Here is a 19,267-nt window from a genome sequence, read left to right as displayed (position 1 = left end):
CTAGCATCCTTTCCTCCAGATACCACCACCCTCCCCTCTGTCCCCCCACAGCCCCCCTTTGGAGGTCTCACCTTCCTCCACTAATCAGGGGGGTCCAGTCATGCTGCCAAAGGAAGATGAGCTATGCCCATTCCTGCCCTGTCCAAATGCATGGTAGTGGGCATGTGCCAGTTCCAGGGATGGGTGTAGGACCCTAAGCAAGGCAGTCAGAGTTATCTTCTGGATTTATTCCATGAAGCTAGGCGAGAGAGCATTTTGCCTTTTCCAGAATGTTACATATTTAGGATCCTACAGTAAGTAGCGTTTGAGGATCGGCTTCTTTCACTTGACAAGCAACTGAGGTTCTCCATGTAATTTCATAGAGATGAAAGCTATGAAGCTCACTTCTTTTTATTAAGGTATTATTGATACACACTCTTATGAAGGTTTCACATGAAAGAATGTGGTTATTACATTCACCCATATTATCGTGTTCCCCCTATACCCCGTTGCAGTAACCGCCCATCAGTGTAGTAAGATATCACAGTCACTATTTGCCTTCTCTCTGCTACGCTGTTTTCTCCATGATCACACACCATGTGTACTAATCATAATACTCCTCAGTTCCCTTCTCCCTCCCGTCCCCTCCCCTTTGGTAACCGCTAGTCCCTTCTTGGAGTCTGTGAGTCTGTTGCTGTTTTGTTCCTTCAGTTTTGAAGCTCACTTCTTTTTTTATTTTTTATGGCTGTGTTTCAAAAAGCATCACTTAAAAAACAAGTAGGGAGCCAGATTTGGCCCAAGGGGTATAGTTTGCTGACTCCTGGTTTAGGCTTATCTCTTTTTTACACTGGATATTTTATTGCATGGATGTACCACAGTTTATCCATTTATCTATTGAAGGATATCTTGGTTGCTTCCAAATTATAGCAGTTAAGCTGCTATAAACACTTGGGTGCAGGTTTCTGTGTGATCGAGTTTTCAACTCATTTGGGTAAACACCAAAGAGCGTAATTGCTGGAATGTGTTTTATGAGCAACTTGCCAAGGTCTTCCAGAGTGGCTGTGTTGCTCTGCATTCCCACCAGTAATGAGAGTTCTTGTCCAGTCTTGTCAGCATTTGGTTTGTCAGTATTTTGGAGTTCAGCCATGTGGATGGGTATGCAGCGGTATCTCATTATTGCATTTTCTTTCTCTCTGAATTATAGCCTGTAAGGTTACCAAGTTAGAGATTCTGGGGACACACATCCTGCCACTTGGAGGAATCTTAGATAATAAGGACAACATCGAGACCTAGGAATTTAGCCGAGTCAGAAACACTGGTTTCAGGTCCCTTAATCCAGTTAACTCTGAAAACCCTACCCATCTCTTTATACAGTTTGTTCACATGGGTTAACAAATTTCCCTTCTTAGTTAAGGTAGTGTAAGTTAGGTTTCTGACACTTGCAGCCAGAGTCCTGACTTGTATAGAGAGCTCTTGATTCTCGGGACTGAGTGCAGGCTCTGGAGGGGCAAATCGAAGGTCTGCAGCACAGTACCCTGCCTTCACCTGTGGCTGGAATCCCTTCTGCCTACCCTATACAGAGAAAAAATAGTCCAGTATTTGGCAGGAGTCGGAGAGGGGCAGTCAGAGGGTGTGTGCAGTTGGGGAGGGGCCTGGGAATCTGCTTTGTGACTGGAATTCAAGTATTTTAGTCCCTTTCACTCTCTGAGATGTTCTGGCATCCACGCCTGAGACTGAGCCTTGGGACGCCGTTCACTGTGAATCGGATCGACTTTTGGCACTCTCCAAGACTCACTCATGATTTCCTTTCCTAGGTTTTTCACTACTCCCCCATCATTCACCACCTCCCACAACTCTGCTGTGTGTCCTCTTCATTCTCACTGTGTGTGGATTGTTCCAGTTACTCTGGCTGGATAACAAGTTACCCCAAAACTTGGTGGCATGAACTAGCCATTTATTGTGCTCATGGATTGTGCGGGTCCAGAGTTTGGACAGGGCACAGCAGGGCTCCACGGTATGTGTCGATGCAGGATGGGGTCTGGAGCCATCTGAATGCACGCCCAACTCATGCCCGGCAGTATCTTCGTGGAGGCCAACTGGAGGCTGACATAGCTGGGGTTCCAAGGGCATCTCTGTGTATGTGTCTTCTCCGTAGTCTTTCCAGTATGGTGGCTTCAGACTAGCAGGGCTTCTGACATGTCAGCTCAGGCTCCCGAGGTGCACGTCCCAGGAGAGAGCCAGGCAGAAGCTGTGTTCCCCTTTCTAACCTGTGCAGTCACTTCTACCATTTTCTCCATTAGAAGCAAGTCAGTAAGGCTGGTCCACATGCAAGAGAATGGGAATTAGATTCCACTTGTGGAAATAATGCCACAAAATTTGCAGACACACTGTAAAGCTACCATGTTGGTTTGTCTTAAAAAATGCCACCCTTTTTAGAGGGGTTTCTTAGTCTAAAGAAAGCTGTATGTATTCAAATTCACCATCGCTATCTAGAAGTCTAACTGGGTTCTTGAATTCTTTATTTGGATGTCTCACAGACATATTAAACTTAATGTGCCCACCAATCCTGCCCCTCATTTTCAGGGTATAGCACCACTATTGACCCAGTTGCTCAAGTCAGAAACTAGGTGTCAGACTTGGTTCCTCCAGTCCTATCATCCTCCTCCTACCATCCATCAGGAAGTACCATTGATTCTACCCCTAAAATATATCGAGAATCCAGGTGGGCTGGTTCAATAGCTTTCTACAGTTTCCCTCTTTCAAATACTGCCCTGGCCAGTACATTTTCCACACAGTTACAAGAATGACCCATACATGGCTGGTTTGGTATGAACTGAAAGGAGACCTGGTGGAGACAGTAAATGTTTGCACAACCTTTTGGACTCAGCATGTTTGTAATTGGTTAACAATCAGGTCTTTCTGGCAAACTGAGTGACCAGACCAGAATGTCCTTCAGGATGCTTTTGGAGAATAATGGCAAGGTTTTATGTAGTGACCCATTTCGCAAACCCCAAATTAAGATAAATATGCTAAGAAGTAGCAGAGTACTTAGGGTTCAAATAATGATCACTTATGAAACCCCTTTTATGTGAGCTATGTACTTCATCCTGTTTAATTCTGACAGGTACACCAGTATAAATAGCTGCCTCTTCAAACATATTTTCTGTAGTTATTTAACATTTAGTGGAGGTGGGAGAAAATTATTTTCTGTTAATAAAAATTGTGTAACACAACAGATGCATAGATTCCTACTGGCAGAAGCAGTGAGTGCTCTTTAAAGGCTTATGCTTATCCACACGCAGACACAGCTCTCAGGATCAGTCCCATTTTCTGCTGTAATTACTCTGTCGCAGGTTTTCCTTAGCAAGTGTCTGAACCCACAGCTTGGCTGGTGTATTAAGGGTTTAAGTTTAGTTAGTAAGTCGCTTGCTCCCTGTAAACACCCTTACAGTACACAGCATTCCAGGTGACTACTGAGGCAGACTTAGGTCTGTTTAACTGCAAACTTTTTCATTTTTCCACTTATGGTTCTTGTACTGGGAATAGGCTCGCTCACTGTCCATTTCACCCAATTATTTAGTAATGTTGCAAGTGCCTGATAAGGTTGGTGTCCTGGACAGTCCCATTAAGGTATCTGCCAAAGCGAGAATAGTATTTAATAGATTTGCAGGAAATTTACATTTGAACGTTGTTCCTTTGGAGGGTAAAAATGCTGAAAGCCTCAGTGAATTCCAGATGGGAGCCATGGAGCCGAATCTTACTGTGTATATATAAAAGAATGATGTTGACAGACCATATACTTGATGTATGGTACAATTTATTCATTTAAGCAAATTATTTTTTTTGCTAAGGATCAGGCTGTCTCTAGTAATGCTGCATGTTCTAGATGAATTATTTTAAAGATGTAAGCCATTACATTTTTCATTAAAATTGAACAAGCTGTTCAAATTGCTACAGCACATCATACAGAAGCTTCCCTGTACTATGTTAAACAAGCAGCTATTGCAGAGAAAGCACAGAGCAGTCAAGGCCACAAAACTATATTTGTAGTAAAGGAACCTAAACCTTAGTCCTCTGTTTATTCCTCATTCCCCAAAAGAGTTACACTTCTGAGTAATGGCATTTTCCAGTCACAGTTTTGAGCTGGAAATCACAATTGCAGCCTTCAATGACCGCCCTCGTGGCTATCGTACACATTATATTAAAATAAAACCATATGATTTTGTTCTTTTAACACTAAACTGAAGGGTTGACTGAAATCAACAGAAGTGAAAGAAAATCAAGCTCAAGGTCACGCTTTCTCTAACAGGTGGTATCATTTTACTTTTATTGATATATTAATTTCCATAAAGTGCAGTACCAAAATAAGATGAAAATAGCTTTGGAAGCCTATATACAGTTCTGAGAGCAAGATAACTTACTGGTTATATTCTTGATAGCCTTTTAACTCTGTGGAAGTTGTTACATTAAAATTTCACTGATCCAGACAAATTAATGATATTCTTCTCTTAGATTAATCTAGTATTACGGAGTATGTAAGCTTGCTAGCTTATTCAATAAGACAGGTTAGATTACAGGGAAAAATGTATGTGTTATAGACTGAATCCAGATACGGTCAGGTGCTGAGCATTATTCCTGGCTTCGAAATAGGATGTATCTGTTTCATCATCTGGCTGGGGTATGAAAGGCATAGTTTGATGCTGCAGATTTTCCCAGTCTACATCACTGAAGAGAGGATGATGTATTAGGTCTTCGGAAAAATACAAAACAAAGCCACATTATGACAATATCACCTAAGTAATTAATGTTCTACAGGAATTAGCAAGAGAGCAACTCATGTATCTCGCCCTACTGTATTAATATGCCAGCATCACAGACATTTATTTAATGTCTCTGTATTCAACCACATATTTCACAACAGCACACACACTTGTCAGTCATTCTGTGTATCACTTGGCACATGACAGGTGCCTGGTCTGTATTTGTCAAACGAATGAACGATCTGCCTTAAGAGAAGTGTAGCTTTCTCAATGCCTCTATTTTCTCACACAGTCCCTGACTTGAGGTAGAAGAGAGCTTGGCTCACTTTCTGCTCCCCCATAGAGCCTCCACACCACTGATCTTCCAGGATAAATGTCCCATTTCTCATTCCAAGGCCTTGACACACCTTTGCATCTCTGCAATCCTTAGCGCTATCTATTGCCCTAGAGAACGTTAGTAGGAAATTCGTCCCCTACCCTGCCGCCTTCCCTTTGCTCCATCCTTCTTCACGGTGAGCTCAGCACATGCACTGAGGACTCCTCTGACACAGGCTCTTCATGGGTCTCTGGCTTCTGCGGCTTCATGCACTTGTGGTTCTGTGACACACTGACTATTCAGCAGTCTGGCTACACTTAAAAGACCTCACCTCTGCTCACCTGTTTAACTACATGTTCAGTACCTGGCATCTTTCCTATTTCCTTCCACCTGGTAAATGAAAATACACTCTTTTGATCATATGTGATATTTAGTTGCTAGACATAAGCTCTTCTGTCCTCAACCCTTCACTTCACAAGACAATGATAAATACATTGGCAACATATTAAGTGACGATTAAAGCATTAATTTCGAAAAAAACCCCACAAAAAAACACAATAAAATTTACAGATTATATTGAGAGAAGACTACACAGGCAGGGAAGAATTATGTATTGGGGGTGACAGGTTGGCAACCAATGTTCACAACTTGGTTCTTCCCTCAACTAAAAGACTGGTCGTGATAAATGATCAAATAGCAAAAATAATTTAAATCCAGAGAATCTGTCTCCTAATTGTTCAAAATAAGAAACTGAGCATGGATTACTTTAGAGTTACTCATACCAGTGACCAGTGACTCTAAAAAGTGTGATACCTCAATGTGATGTGATGTTCAATGACCCTCATCATAACCGTTTACTTAAACTGAACTCACAAAGGAATTTTAATTCTAGTTTAAGATGAACTAAATAGTCGCTGGACCAACTGTTTATTAACTGAAGAATGCCCCTAGTATCTGGTTCACTCTGTAAACTGTTCATTAAACAAACAAATCCCAGGTCATTGGTAAGAATGCATTTCTTCTGTCTCTACTTACTTTGAGCAAACGATAGTACATTAGAGCCATTCTCTAAGCAACAGATTCTCAGCGTGGGCACAACGGACACTTGGGCCTGGACGACCATTTGCTTTGGGCCCGTCCTGTGCATAGCAGAATGCTGAGCAGAATCCCTGGCCGCTACCTACTAGGTGCCACCAACAGCTGTGACAACCAAAAGTCTGTAGACAATGCCAACTGTCCTTTGGGGAGCAAAACCATGCCACTTGAGGACCACTCTTCTAATGTAATTTTTAGAGCTGAGTTTTCAAATGTCTGCACTCTGACTTAATACAGGCTTTTTTCCTCAAATTCTACTCTGCCCAGATTCCTGACCATTCCCTGTCAAAACTCTCATGCCACCGCTTCACATCCTCTGACCCGTTTTCTTTTTTCATAGTACTCACCAGTAGGTGGCAGTAGGTCATGGTAGTATTTGTTAACTAAAGTCTTCCTACTAGAAAGACAGTTCTGGGAGCACAGGGATTTGAGTCGGCTCATCTCTAGGATACGCCCACAGCAACACTGCCTGACACCTAGCAGTCATTCTGTGGGATCTGTTAAGTAAATCACTAAACTGGATCTTACTAGAGGGAACACCTTGAAGCTGATGCAAGTGACACACAGCGAAAGCTCATTTTTCTGTATGTACAAAATCATTTCTACTTCACATGGAATATATTTACGACAATGCTTATTTGTCTCTCTATATGTCTTGTTAGAAAAAGGATTTTAAGGCAGCTGCTAATGAGATTCACTCGTTTCAAAACTGGAGTTTTATGTACCCCCTGCATTGGAAAAAATCACTGAATGGGTCACAATGTACCAAATTTGTCTTATTTAAGACAACCTGGCACTTGATGTATGTGTCAACCAATAATGGCATCAGAAATGAAGCAGTAAAAAATTAGAAAAAAGAGTTGTGATAAAAACATTTGCTGTATTTGTCAATGGTTAATTTTATCTGGCTTTGAAAAACCTAAGACACTGACAAGATAAGATTGTTTCAGGTCCCTGCTTGGGATTAATAAAATTCAATGAGTGAATATCACAACCTGACCGCAGTAAATCCCATTTTAATGCAGAATAAGGGCAAGTATATCAGTGTATACCTAGAGGGAAAAAATAAACTGAAAAATTTTTTAGCCAATTTTGCAGTCAGACATCTGTAGTACTGTACTAGTACATGATACCATTATTAATATTCACCCCTTGAAACAAATCAAGGGTAAATAAAGGGTTCATTTCAACACAAAACATTACCTTTAATTCCAGCTCTCATTGTATCATCAATGGTTAAAAGTATTTCTACTGCACTCTGAGCATTTTCAGATAACTTTTCTTCATCTGCAGGCCAAGGGATATCTACAAATACAAATAAGCTTGTTAACCAGTGCTCAGGACAATAATACACAGAGGTAAAAGAACCTATCTTAACAGAAAAGGAATCACCTCTTTTGAGAATATTCTGGAACACTTGTTGTGGTGTTTCATCATTGAAAGGGGGAATTCCTGTTAGAAACTCAAACAAGCAAACTCCAAGTGCCCACCAGTCCACTGCAGGACCTGGAATTTAAGAGGAAGAAGTAGCTGAGCTTGCAAGCATTTTCTACAAACGTTTGATCAAGGCATTCATTCCCTCAGACTTTCTTCTAGCTTCATAACGTTCAAAAAGCCAAATGACCTTCCTTTAAGTAATGTGGCAATTACTTCCCTTCTCTGTTTTCCAACACATTTAGCATTTACACAGCTGGTTAAAGAAAAGTTAGAGCTATCTTTTATCACTTATTATAATAACCTGTGATATTATGCTTACTTATTCTAAATCCTAAAAGATAATCAAGGAATGTACTTAATCTACAGACTCTTCTATAAAATACAAGACTTCTCAATTTCAAGTCAGGAAACAGTAACGTTTAGATGACTCTGTACACTGCTTGTTCACAAAGGTATGAGATGAGGTAGGAACATCTATCCTAATTGGAGGATACGTGGTAACTTAGGGAAAGCCTTACACTGTTTTAGTGTAGCTTTGCTCATTTTAGGAATATGGACAACTTCATTTAACAAAAAATATTCACTTAAACTATGGTTTGAGGAGGTAACTAGGAGATAGGTCTTAATAGTAAAACGGATTTCTAAATAAAATCTTTATTGGAAGTATCCTTTATATACAAAGATGTTTAAACAATTATTTTAAATATGACCTTATAATCTGGTTTATGCTTTCATTTAGTTCTATGAGTGAAGTGTTTCCTAAGCAAAGGTTAATTTCAGTCTAAAAATGATTAGCTTCAATATAAATTAGAATAGGAATTCCAGTCTAGTACTACAATTTCCTGAAAATTAGTCTTTAAAATGAATTTCACAAAATCCATGACTGTGGTTAACCAGCTGCCACCATTCCATTTTTAAAATAGGTAGTTTTAAAGTTTGGAATCTGCATTGTGAAATATGCCATTAGGAAAAAGAATTCATGCATTTAGAGTACCTTTTCCCATCCTCCCTAAGAAACACAAGATGCAATAGTCTATAGGCTTCTATTACTAGAGTAATCAGTATAAGAACATATGAACCACTTCAGTTAGTAGACCTTTAAAGCAGCACTGAGAAAGAGTTATCCCACTGGATTAGATAATATAACCACATAACAAAAAAGTAGGAAGAAATCAGGACAAAAACATTTGTATTTATTTTACGTATGTTAGAAATTAGGACCCTTTTCCAAGCTCAGCCAAAGTGTATGTATGTCAATAACATACACGATTTCTCCAAGGATCTGTCAGACACACTCATACACTTGAGTCAAAGTCTAATAAGATCACATATTGTGGTAAATCATAACAAATAAATATCATTAGCCAGAGAAATAGAACAAACTTGTCTTATACTACTGGTTTTCTAGTTCAAAACCCACTTCTGTAATTTGTATATTGATATTGTTTTACCTGCTATTTTCTAATAATAATGGAACAAAATGGTTCGGAAAAATCAAGCCCTTTTGTAGCTGCTGATTTTAACATTTTTATCAAGCCTATTTCCTAGGCTGCAATAAAAACTGCTGTATCTTCATTCTCTGCTACCTTTAAATGCTATAAAGAATTGCTACATTGCCTGTATTTGTTTTCACAGAGAAGAACAACTTCTCTGGATGTCTTTCTGCTCAGAAGACATAAGATACTCATTTTTGTATTTCATGAGTGAGTTGAAAGGGAAAAAGCTTTTTATGCAATGTGATCTGGTTACACTTTGCTCAGTTTAATGTGCTTTGCAATATTATTTTAGGGAGATGCTCACTCACCGGAAGCCAGAAATCCTGCATTGACAGCAGTTAGGTACACCGTACTAACATGATGAGTTCACTGTCACACCACCCATTGAACTGGACACTAGGTGTTATGCCAGATGTAAGGGATTACAAAGATGAGGACACAAAGAGCTTTCCCCAAGGAACAAACGGCCTACTCTGAGACAGTACAGATAACTTCAGTACAGTGTTAAGAGAGACGAGACAGACATGTACATACACAAGAAGCTATGGGAAACTCAGGCCAGAGTTCCTCAGTCCGCTTGGCTGAGGCAGAGCACCAGCAAAGGCGTCAGAAGTCTCCGCACGATCTTTACAAGTAGGTCAACCGAAGAAAGAGAAGAACTGAAGAGACTGTCCCTCGGGCCTGGCGTTTGGGGTAAGACATAGCAAGGAGGGAACTGTTTTTGTTTTTGCTTTCTAAACTTTTACTCTAAGTTTCTTTGCATTCTTTTTGTTTTAGAAGCTATGTATCAAATTACTTTTACAGAATATAAAAATTAAAAAATACACCACTGGATAGCTGAGGTAACTGGATGTCCCCCTAGAACAGTAACAAGGTGCTGTAAAGTAAATCTTTAAATCTGAATCTTATTTTCACACTGTATCTATGTTAGAGAAATGGAAATTATAATACAAAGGAAATGAGTTGGCAAGTCTGGGACTTGGCAAAAGGGACACTGGACAAAAATCAGTTACGTGCCCAGAGGACCCTACTTGTTTTGGCTAATACAGAAAGGTGAGTATTAAAGGTGTCAACTTTCAACACTGCAGATTATTCACAAGGCTTAGTGAGTGCTGCCAAGGAGTTCTCCTGCGTGCTAAGCAGAAGGAAAACTCAGTATAGTCTTAAGAAATTTTCTTAAGCTTTTGTAGAGGGAAAAATATAACAACTAATTATAGGTAGAATGATGTAAATTTTTTGAGTCTTAATAAAGTATGGAAGTGAATAACTAATTCTCCATAATTGATCAAGGCATGCTTTATGGAACAGGTGGCATTTGAACTGATGAGGAGATGAGGAGAAATCTGACAGGAAGACGACTGGGGACTGGCTTTTCTAAACAAAGTATATGTGTGCACAGTAAAGAAAATCTGAAACTAGATGTGTCTAAAAAGTGGAATGGGAAGTCTGTAAAGAGCTTCTTTGAGAGACGAGGCTGGTGTAAGAGCTAAGCCGCAGATGCCAACGCCAGTAATCTGGACTTCATTTCGCGGGTAGGAAGGAGCCTCCGTGGTGTTTCAAGGAGGGAAGCAGCATGAACCATGTTACATATTAAGAGGACAAATTGGTGGCAGTGCTTACAGACAGTAAAATGACATTGAGGGGCCAGAAAGCAAGCTGTTAAATTAATGAAAAGGAAAGGTGAGTTTCCTATGGAGCATGTGGCAGAGGTAACACGGTGAGGACAGACACTGAAGAGCTGTAACTGACGTGACTTAAATGCCCAAATGAAGGGACAATGTCTGTGTCACTACAAAGATGGTGAAATTGTGAGAGGCGCAAGCTAGACACAACCAGTGCAGTCCCGACGCTCAGTATCCCAGTGCCCAGAACACTGCTGCCTGGAGGAAGTCAGCAAGTCAGCATTAGAGGTAGATATCTGGGCACCATCCAGAGATGTGACAAGTGGCGCCACGGGAGTGATGAGATTAACAGGGAGCAGGTGTAGGGAAAAAAGGCAGAGGGCAGGATCTTGAACGTGGGTGTTTCGCAGAGAGCAGAGGGCAGGATCTTGAACGTGGGTGTTTCGCAGAGAGCAGGGAGGAGCTGGAGCTGAGGAGAGCTGCAGGGCTAAGAGGAATGAGGCTGGGAAGCAGTTGGCCGACATGACCCTGAGGACACCACCGGTGACTGTTACTGATACAATCGTTTTCACGAAATGGTAACAACAGGACTGCCAGAGCCAAAATCATCAGGCAAAGAGAATAGATAACCTTGGAGAGGTTAGGTGGTGAAGGGAGGACAAGTAGAAACTTATTTTCTGGCTAAAAAGGAAAGGCAGCAAAGGAAAACAGAATGTGTGGGTAATGGGGAGGGAAAGATGAGAGAGATGGCCACCAAAGGAGCCCAAAGACAAGGGGAATAACAGGGAAGAAGAGTTCCTGACGGGGTGAATTGTGTCTCCCTGAAAAAAGCAGGTGGATTCTATCTAACCCTGGGGTCCTCTGAACGTGGCAGTTGGAAACAGGAGCCTTGCAAATGTACCTCATTAGGTTAGGATGAGGTCCTACTGGAGGGGGGCCAGGGCCCTGGGCCAATACGCCTGGTGGCCGGGTAAGAACACAGCCACGCAACCAGAGAGACACACGGGGAGCGCTGTGTGCAGAGGGGCACGGGGCGGTGCATCTGCTAGCCAAGGATGCCAAGATCCCTGGCAAACCACCGGAAGCCAGGGAGAGGCAAGGAAGGATTCCCCTGCAGCCTTCAAAGGGAGCACGGTCCTGTGGGCACCTTGATTTCAGACCTCCAGGTTCCAGGACGGTCAGGCAATACATTTCTGTTGTGCTGACCCACCCAGCGTGTCCTACTTTGTTACAGTAGGCCCTAGGAAACCAATACAGCTCGGTTCAGAATGTGGGCAGGGACAATTCTTCAGAGTGAGGGGGGGAAAGAAGGCAGGTGAAAAGGCCATCCTTTTATTCCTATGCTGCATTTGAAATGACGGCTCATTTCAGGCTCAGCCCTGCTGGTGAGGGTGAAAGTGAGGGTAAGCTCTAAACAGGAAAAGGTTCTGCAGACCAAATCCAAATTTGGCCCAACTTTGTCTGCAGGAGCCCAAAGTAGAGCAGACCTGAGAACACAATTAGGACAAAGATAACAGAGCAGGTAGAAGGTGGGGCCTTTCTGCATCACTGAGACTGAACCAGAAGGGAAAAAACAAATGGCTGCCTGTTTTCTTTTCCCATAATAACTGCCATATACATGAGAGAACAGTAGTCCACAAGTTCCATTTTCTTTTACTTTAGGTAGTCTGAGTACCAAATAAATATAAAACAATTTTACCTCAAAAAAAAAAACAAGTGTAGTGACAGCAAATACTTAAAAACTCAGGACACACATGCCTTACCGTGGGCCCTGCCGAGTAACAGCTCAGGTGCCAGGTAGTCTGGGGTCCCTAGGATTCGCCCATCATCTACTGGGGCTGCCCCTCTTCTCACACTCTTCGGGGTTCGGAATGGAGTTCCTAACTTGATTTGATTTGGGGTCTTCTAATTCAAAAGGAGTTTAAGAGGAAATAAACATCTTAAGGCCTTTTATAGTGAACAGAAATGATAAAACCAAAGAAAAGCTAGGTTCCTGGGCCTTAAAGATATATTCAATCCATGACCAGTTTTGAAAATAGAGTCATAACTAATTATAATGAAGGAAAGTCCTGATATCTAATGAAATCAATAGCTTAGATAATACCAATTATTTCAGTAAGATCTGGATATGCAAGAAACAATGAAAAAAACCCACAAGAAAAATTTCTTGATAGCATGGATTAATACAAGCTTAAGGACGTCACCAAGGGAGGCTGTGGATGACAAATAATTACATTCTTATTACAACACATAAAACAGAACTACATATAAATAACTTCTTATGCTAACTGGCATTTAAAGTTTAAACATATTTTGCCTCACAGGGCTCTGTAAGACCAGTAGGACCGACACCGTTCTCTCTACAGACAGATGGGAAACTGGCTATGAAGGAGAGGGGTTTCTAAGTCGCTCACGAGGCTCTGCATAGAAAACCCAAGTCTTGTAACCCTATTTATTATACTTTCTATATTATAATGTCTCTCCAAAAGAAGAAAAAAAGGAAACTTTGGATTTATTAAAACAAAGGCTTAGAAAATAAAAACAAAATAAGATTTGAAATACACCTACTTCAAGTCTTTTCTACAAAGACAGGAGACAATTTAAGTATGTCCTTAGAGGGCAGTGAAGTGGAGTGGACTTTAACTTTGTATCTCACAGAGTCACTGCGATCAAGTGAAAATATACGACTGTAATTATGAAAACATGTGACTGAAAGTATGTCAAAGTATACAGAGCAACACAAATGAAGGAGGCATTGTGGTTAGGAATAAACATTACTGCCAGCTTTGCTTTCCTGCACTAAGATTTCCAACTATCCATAAATGCCCAGCAAGCAGAAATACACGATTAATATCATATAATCTAGCTGAGAGGCAAGTGCCTGGCCTTAACAGTTTATTTTTCTGAACCCTAAAATACAGAGTGTTAGAAAGTTGTAACATACCTGATGTGGCATATAGCATCTTCCTTTTTGGATAGGGCTTACTGCCATGGGATAGGGGCCACTATAAGCACACGAAAGAGTCATTGCATGTGAAGAAGAAATACTCATTTTGGATGGTTCTGAGTTACTGGATGCATGAGTGTGACTGTTAAAACTTTGGAAAGCTACAGCATTTCTTTTAGAGAAGGTTCGTATTTTCAACCTCTCTGAAGAAGGAGCTAACATATCTTGGTTACTGTCTTGGGCAGCAGGATTCTCATCACCTTCTTGCAAGGGACTTTCCTGGCATCTGGGTGATACGGTGAGTAGGTCTTCAATATTTGCTTCTTCAAATGAGGATTCTTTGATGCTTTTATCTGGATCTAAGGACTGCCTTTCTAATGGACTTCCCATTATAGAAATTCCAGGAAAAGATGAATCCGAGTCCATAGAAATATTTTTAGGAGCTCTATCATCATCAGAACATAGAAAACTAGAATTTGAGTAGCCCTTCTTCTTATGCTCGTCGCAGTCTTCATCCAGCTCACACATGAGGTTTTTGGCTATCATCGGGATAGGTGATTTTTCTGGTGTCTGTTGTTTATCAGTAAAAGAATGAACCATTTTCTTATTAACACCGTTGTTTTGCTGACCTGTATATACCGATAGCTTAAGGTCCTGGACGTCAGTTGTTAAGCCTGTACTTTGATTTGCACAACAACCTCTCATTTCATTACTATGCTTATGCTCTGTACAATTTTTTTTATTCTGTATAATTTCCTGACAAGGACTGGAGTCAACTAACTCAAAATTTCTTTTCAAGCTTCTTTTCACAAGGTGTTCCTCAGTCATGCCACCAGAATCCACACCCCTCTGATGTGACTGGTGCAAACCAGACTGCCTTGTGTCAGCGTCCATCTTAATATTTAGATGCAGTTCTCTTGCTTCCCAAGAAACCTCCCCAGAGAAGCGTTTTTTGGCCAAGTGTACAAAAGCGCTCCCAGCGGAGGGAACGGCGCTGCTGTTGTGGATGGCAGAAAGCCCTAACCCAAGATCCTTCCTGTTGAAACTTTGGCTCTGGGTGGCATTTGTAGAATGTGGACATGAAGGCTTTTCAGTTGTATTCCAGCTCATCATTGTGGAGCCCAGTGTATTGTCACTTTCCTAAGGTGAGAAAAAACTTTTTAGTTATGTGAAGCTGAGATTCTTTTTTGTTTTTTGCCTTAAAAAAAAATTGAAGTGTAGTTGATAAACAACAGTCTATTGGTTTCAAGTATACAACATAGCGAATTGACAGTTATCTACATTATTTAAAAAGAAAAATGCTCACTCCAGCTAGTATAGTTACTGTCTATCAACAGAAAGATATATATGCTGTACTTACATTCCTATGAATAATTTATATTATGATTGAGGTTTTGTGCCTTTCTATCCCCTTCACCTATGTCACCCTAAAGTTGAGATTCTTTAACCTTTAAAACCTCTGTTGACTTAGGTGGGGATAATCATAAAATATTATGCAACCCATTCCCACTTTTCAGTGGAAGAAAACAATGGTAACAGAATTAAACAGCAATACAAACTAGTATACATTTATGTATATTATTTTGAGTGAAACACTGGTTTAAAATTCAAATCAACTCTTTTATAATATATACTTCATAATGCATTACATGTCATTTAAATAGACCAAAATAACAGGCAACATATTCCAGCAAAATTGGGGATAAGGCAGTATTATGTATGTATTTGCTCTGCAAGGCAGGTATGGATGATTATTCTGAAATGCAAAATGCATCGGGCTTAAAATATAGTTAATGGAAAATTACAGACCAAAAATATTTTAATGTAAACATGTGTCACTTTCTACAAGTGTAAGAAAAACCAAGCTGATGGGATGAAGCTAAACAAATGGTAATTTATAATGAAAAAACCAAAAAAAAAAAACCCAAAAGAAAAACAAACCAGGAGTTAAAATCCATGGTCAATAAGACGAATTGACGATGCACTGATAAGAAAATACTTTTCCTAAAAAACTTGAATTCCAACCATCTGCAGGGGCTTGTGTGACCAGAGTTTTTGTACCTAATTTTACAAACTGGTGCATGGTCATAAGGATTTTTACAAGATTACTCAATTAGAGCGTCTTCAGTAAACTCTAATAGTCCCTATTTTTGGTATGTGAAAATTACACTTTACTTAATAATAATAATAATGAGTACTTAGCCATGAAGCAAATGAAAATTCCTGAATTACAACTCACTGAAGTGCAAGCAGTACTATAATCCAATCATTGCTTTCCTCAGGTGCAGAGGTGGGAGGAAGAAGGTGAAGCTGTGGATAGTTTGAAATATTATACAATATGCTTTATATTATACAATATGCTTCCTTGAATAGAGAAGAAGTGAAATAATAGTAGTAGGAATGGAAATCTGGTTGGTTTATCCCATGACATATCTCACCTACAGACCAGCCTTTAAGGAGAGAAAGAAAAAAGTCCAAGAAATCCTGACTTAAATAAAAAATAATTTGACCTTCTCCTAAAATACAAATACCCAACAATAATGCATAAACTCATATTATTAAGAATAAGGAGAAAATAGAACCCAAATGACTTTATCAAAGGGAATGTTTATTCTTTGTGTTACCATTATTGTAGTCTAACATTACCAGGATTTTATGAAGGAATCTATAAAAATTTTAAATTATAGTTCCTCTCAGCTTTAGTATTTATTCGCCTTAATAGCATAAAAAAGTGAAAAACAGAGTCTATAAATGGAGTAAAATGAAGTAAATCCGTTCAGCAAGCAATCTCCTTAGGACAGATACTTTTAAAGACCCACCTACATTACATCTGTGGTCTACAAGTTATTTCTGACCCAGGAGAGTTACCATTCCAGTAAATGAGACACTGGTGGAAAACAGTGTAGGAGCAAGTATAAGTTCTGAAATAAGATACAGGTTAAAAAAAGCTCATAAGCTAATGTCTGTGTCATGGTAGGGAATTAAAAAGATATCTATCTAAATGCCTAGAAGCCAAACATTGCTATTGATTTACTGCAAAAATTAAAAAATTTGGATCTCATTATATATCACGCAAGAATAAGTTCATATCCCAATGAGAAATATTTCAAAAGAATTTGACAGAATATACAGGAAAATGAAGATCACCTTGACTGCCATTATGTAACACTTACATTTCCTTACAGAATTTATACAAAAACATAAAGTGTTTCTATCATTCCTTTGACATGCGTAACTGGTTTTGGGATGATACACCTCACTCTGACCTGGTGGTCCTTTTCCCATCTGGGACTGCTGTGGCATTCAGATTCCACACTGGATGCGAAGGTGTGGGACTGACTACTGGCACTTGATGTGGCCAGCCTTTTCCTAGACTGGAGGAGATTCGAAGTTAGACACTTCACAGGCATCCTGGGGTTGCACGCAACTGCTTCAAGACCTGTAGGGAAGAGAAAATACTGAAGCTTATGTTAATTCTTTATAATTAAGCTTCTTAATTCTTCACTGAACCTGAGTCTATAGATAACTAGGAAAGTATTAAGTATGCGTATCAGAACTATTTCTATGTGAACATTATCCAACCAACAAGGATGGCTTTAGGTGTTTTGGGCATATAAGTTCTGTCCTAATGTTACCAAAAAAAAAAAAAAAAAAGAATTCTCCATATTCATAAAGTAGAAATCAGGACAAGGGAACAAATTAATAATTAGGAGGAAATCCATTTTGAATATTCATTATCCAACTTAAAACTTCTTGATAAAGGAAATCATCTCACTCATTTGTGAGGAACAAAGGAAAACTGAAGGAACAAAACAGCAGCAGACTCACAGACCCCAAGAAGGGACTAGCAGTTACCAAAGGGAAAGGGGTGGTGGGAGAGAGGGAGAAGGGGATTAAGGGGTATTATGATCAGCTCTGGAACTTTATAATTAGACATAATATGCAATCATGCTTTTACTGAAGATCATATTATGTGCATGTAAAGATTTCATACATACATAAAAAGATATGTATATCGTTTTTCTTTCCCACAAAGTGTGAACATGACTTTAATCCCAAGTAAGTTCTCTGTCTTAGTTATCATTTAATTTATATAATTTAAAAAGTTTTAAAAATGTTTTAATTTAATAAATCTTGGAACTTTAACACTGAAAGAAGAATGTCAAAATCCATCTAAAACAACTGTGTTTTTGGCACATAAATCCTCTCAGTGGAATTCCTGAAACTAGCAGGACACTGACCCTGATATTTAACTAAACAGCTCAGGTGGTTTTTCCTAGTAATACGGGAACTTGTTTCTAAGTTAATGCCATGTGCATACTGTGTATTCGCTAGTAAGGTTTTTTGGGATCACTGGTCTAACTGGACCATCCCACTACTTTGGGACTTTGATGGCTCTCCTTTTCTACAGCTTACATTCTATGCTCCCCGTGACAACACCTGATCTTTCCCCAGCTACCCGCTAAGCTCCCTTTTCCATTGCTCCTGCTACCACTTCTCACATAACACATCAAGTCTCTGTTGTCTAAAGATGGAATATAATTCCATCTGTCCATGCCTTTCTCATGCCTCTATCTGAAATGCCCTTTTGCAATATGCTTAGAGCTATTAAGCTCTGTATTTCTTTTCCTAGGTCCAGTGTGGCTATTGCTCTGTCTTAATTTAGAGCCATTCCTGATTTTTCCAGTTAGCATTTATTACTTTCTGTGCTGTATCACAGTATGCCTCTTGCTGCATTTATTTTACAAGACTGTGACTGTTGTCCCTTTTACGAGTAATCACAAAATTACATGTTCTTCTGAGGCGAGGACCTCTCATTCACCTTCATAGCCACTCAAGGGAGCAGCATAATTCCTCACACCTTCCTGCTCTGACTAGATTTAAAAATAACTAAGGGAGATACAATTCTTTCTCCTTAAGAATAAGGCTTAAATAACATCTCCATGTTTTATATTTTAGCAGTTTTCTGTGTATCAAAGATACATATTGTTTTCAGTCATTTTTATTTTCACAGAAGAAACAAGATTGACTGAATTTGGAGGAAAGGGTCAGTAGATGGAAAATTGTATTTGCAATCAGGACTTGTCTTACCCACTTACTAGCATGTAACTAAATATTTTCAAATATTAGCTTCTCACTTGTAAGAGGAGACAATACTATATAATATATATCCTAGATATGTACAGATTTTATGACCAAATTCAAAGGAGGTAATACCTATGAAAACAACTAATACTAATTACTCTTCAGAGCATCATTATTCACATCCCCAAGATGAAGAACATGATTGCAGGCAATTAAAATGTCCTCTGTCACTAAGTTATAAAGGGTGAAGATAAGTGCTATGCAAAATGCCCCAATATCCTCCTCTACTATTTGACTTTTGACTTTTATTGTGTGCTGATTTAAAAAATTATATCTTTACTTCAACTATTTCAAAATGTTTTGGAAATAATTTTAATAATGACACAGTGTTAGTTCTACATCCTCTTTTGTAACCCAGTATAGTAAAATTTACCCAGTGGTCATTCCAATACTATAGCAAATTGAAGAATATCTCATTAACTAGACATTTTATTCTGTTGACACAAAAATCTGCAATGGTTCCTGTCAGA

The 19,267-nt window shown here is 39.4% G+C and overlaps 1 protein-coding gene across 8 annotated transcripts in view; it reads right to left on the bottom strand.

Annotated features, from left to right (window-relative positions):
• Positions 1 to 3,779: 3,779 nt before the first annotated feature.
• The window catches only part of LOC118967005 (serine/threonine-protein kinase greatwall-like), a 39,125-nt gene continuing 23,637 nt past the window's right edge, over positions 3,780 to 19,267 (bottom strand). For 2 of the 8 annotated variants that reach the window (XM_073229036.1, XM_073229038.1), the window contains 5 exons: positions 16,919 to 17,091; positions 13,650 to 14,792; positions 12,469 to 12,610; positions 7,543 to 7,656; positions 3,780 to 7,455 (listed from right to left, as the gene is read on the bottom strand). In XM_073229036.1, coding sequence (XP_073085137.1) covers positions 7,337 to 7,455; positions 7,543 to 7,656; positions 12,469 to 12,610; positions 13,650 to 14,792; positions 16,919 to 17,091 — 1,691 coding nt within the window. In that variant the 3' untranslated portion in view covers positions 3,780 to 7,336. The remainder of the gene's footprint in view (positions 7,456 to 7,542; positions 7,657 to 12,468; positions 12,611 to 13,649; positions 14,793 to 16,918; positions 17,092 to 19,267) is intronic. The other 6 variants (XM_073229039.1, XM_073229040.1, XM_073229041.1 and 3 more) reach the window with 6 other exon arrangements.

Source organism: Manis javanica, chromosome 2 (genome assembly GCF_040802235.1).
Source record: "Manis javanica isolate MJ-LG chromosome 2, MJ_LKY, whole genome shotgun sequence".
NCBI classification, from domain to species: domain Eukaryota; kingdom Metazoa; phylum Chordata; class Mammalia; order Pholidota; family Manidae; genus Manis; species Manis javanica.
The sequence above is the reverse complement of the archived record's forward strand: the minus strand, read 5'-3'. Positions and strand labels throughout refer to the sequence as shown.